At 40.9% G+C, this 1,163-nt stretch overlaps 1 protein-coding gene across 1 annotated transcript in view; it reads left to right on the forward strand.

Annotated features, from left to right (window-relative positions):
• Positions 1 to 1,163, forward strand: part of LOC119592513 (cubilin-like) — a 16,106-nt gene that overhangs the window by 8,754 nt on the left and 6,189 nt on the right. Inside the window, exon 2 of the mRNA XM_037941363.1 lies at positions 1,072 to 1,147. Coding sequence (XP_037797291.1) covers positions 1,072 to 1,147 — 76 coding nt within the window. The remainder of the gene's footprint in view (positions 1 to 1,071; positions 1,148 to 1,163) is intronic.

A 1,163-nucleotide genomic window follows, 5' to 3' on the forward strand; every position in this document is an offset into this window, starting at 1 on the left:
CATATCTATATCACAGATACAGTTTGTTTTCGAGATAGTAGGAAATGAAAAGCAGATCTTTATTAACACAAGTCCACTTATTTGTTATACTTATTCAGAGAACAGATACCCCCCCCCCCCCGCCGCAGGAGGACAGCTTTATCCAGAACCAAGGCACTTAGATCTGGACCCCTTCCCCGCTAGAACGGGGGGGAGGGGGCTCGGACCAAATTTGTATGAAGTTTCGACAATAACGAAATCATCTCGACACCGGACTGTTTCAAAGGGATAGTACTTCATATGGAAACCGTGTTTATTGTACTGGGACTATTAGCTTACGACTTATGCCAAGTATGGCATGGGCAAAAATGCGGTAATTATGTTCTCCCAAGACGGTGGCCACGCCTAAAGAAACTCTAGCATAAGGTTAAGTATAGATAGAAGTATTTTAGTTTTCAAAATTACAATTACAGGCTCTCAAAAAATAATAATAATAAAAGACAACTGCAGTTACAGGTACTAAAAAACAAAATTACAATTACAGGTACTCCAAAAAAATATAAAACACAATTGCACTGATATAATTCTTTGTTATACCAAAGCTGAAAACTCAAATCGACGCATAACTGTGAATATGTAAACTGTGTAACAATAAAAAAAATTAAACCTCCGGTAAGCGGTTTCCAATATTTTCAAAATCTCCCCCTCCCTCGTTGGATGTCACGGTCCCTGCGCACCCCGTCCTCAAATACTGTATTTTACTGGCATAGTTGACATATGTAAAAGATAACACTTATCTTCATTAGTGTGATGTTTGCGATTGTTTGCTGTACAAAGTTTCTTCTTTTCCACCATAATTCATATTGTTCGAATATAATCATCCTTTTTATCAAGTCTCCCCCCCCCCCCCCCAGCAGCCCTTTCGTTCCCCCCTAGGGAAACGCTCCCCACAGTTTAGAAACCAATTTCTTCAAATCTGGAATAACCCTTCAGTCATATACTCCTCGTACAATATAGTTTGATATAAACTTAGTTTTGTAAGTATTTAGCAAAGTCGTCTAATGGAAGCGCTAACATCTTATCCTTTTTCAGCTGGTCGTGGCGGCGGCGATGGCCGTGGCCACAACCCGCGCCTGGCCCATTTCGCCTCTGGGGGACTATCTACGAGGTAAGTCACTTCCCAT

Source organism: Penaeus monodon, chromosome 30 (genome assembly GCF_015228065.2).
Source record: "Penaeus monodon isolate SGIC_2016 chromosome 30, NSTDA_Pmon_1, whole genome shotgun sequence".
Classification (NCBI taxonomy): Eukaryota; Metazoa; Arthropoda; class Malacostraca; order Decapoda; family Penaeidae; genus Penaeus; species Penaeus monodon.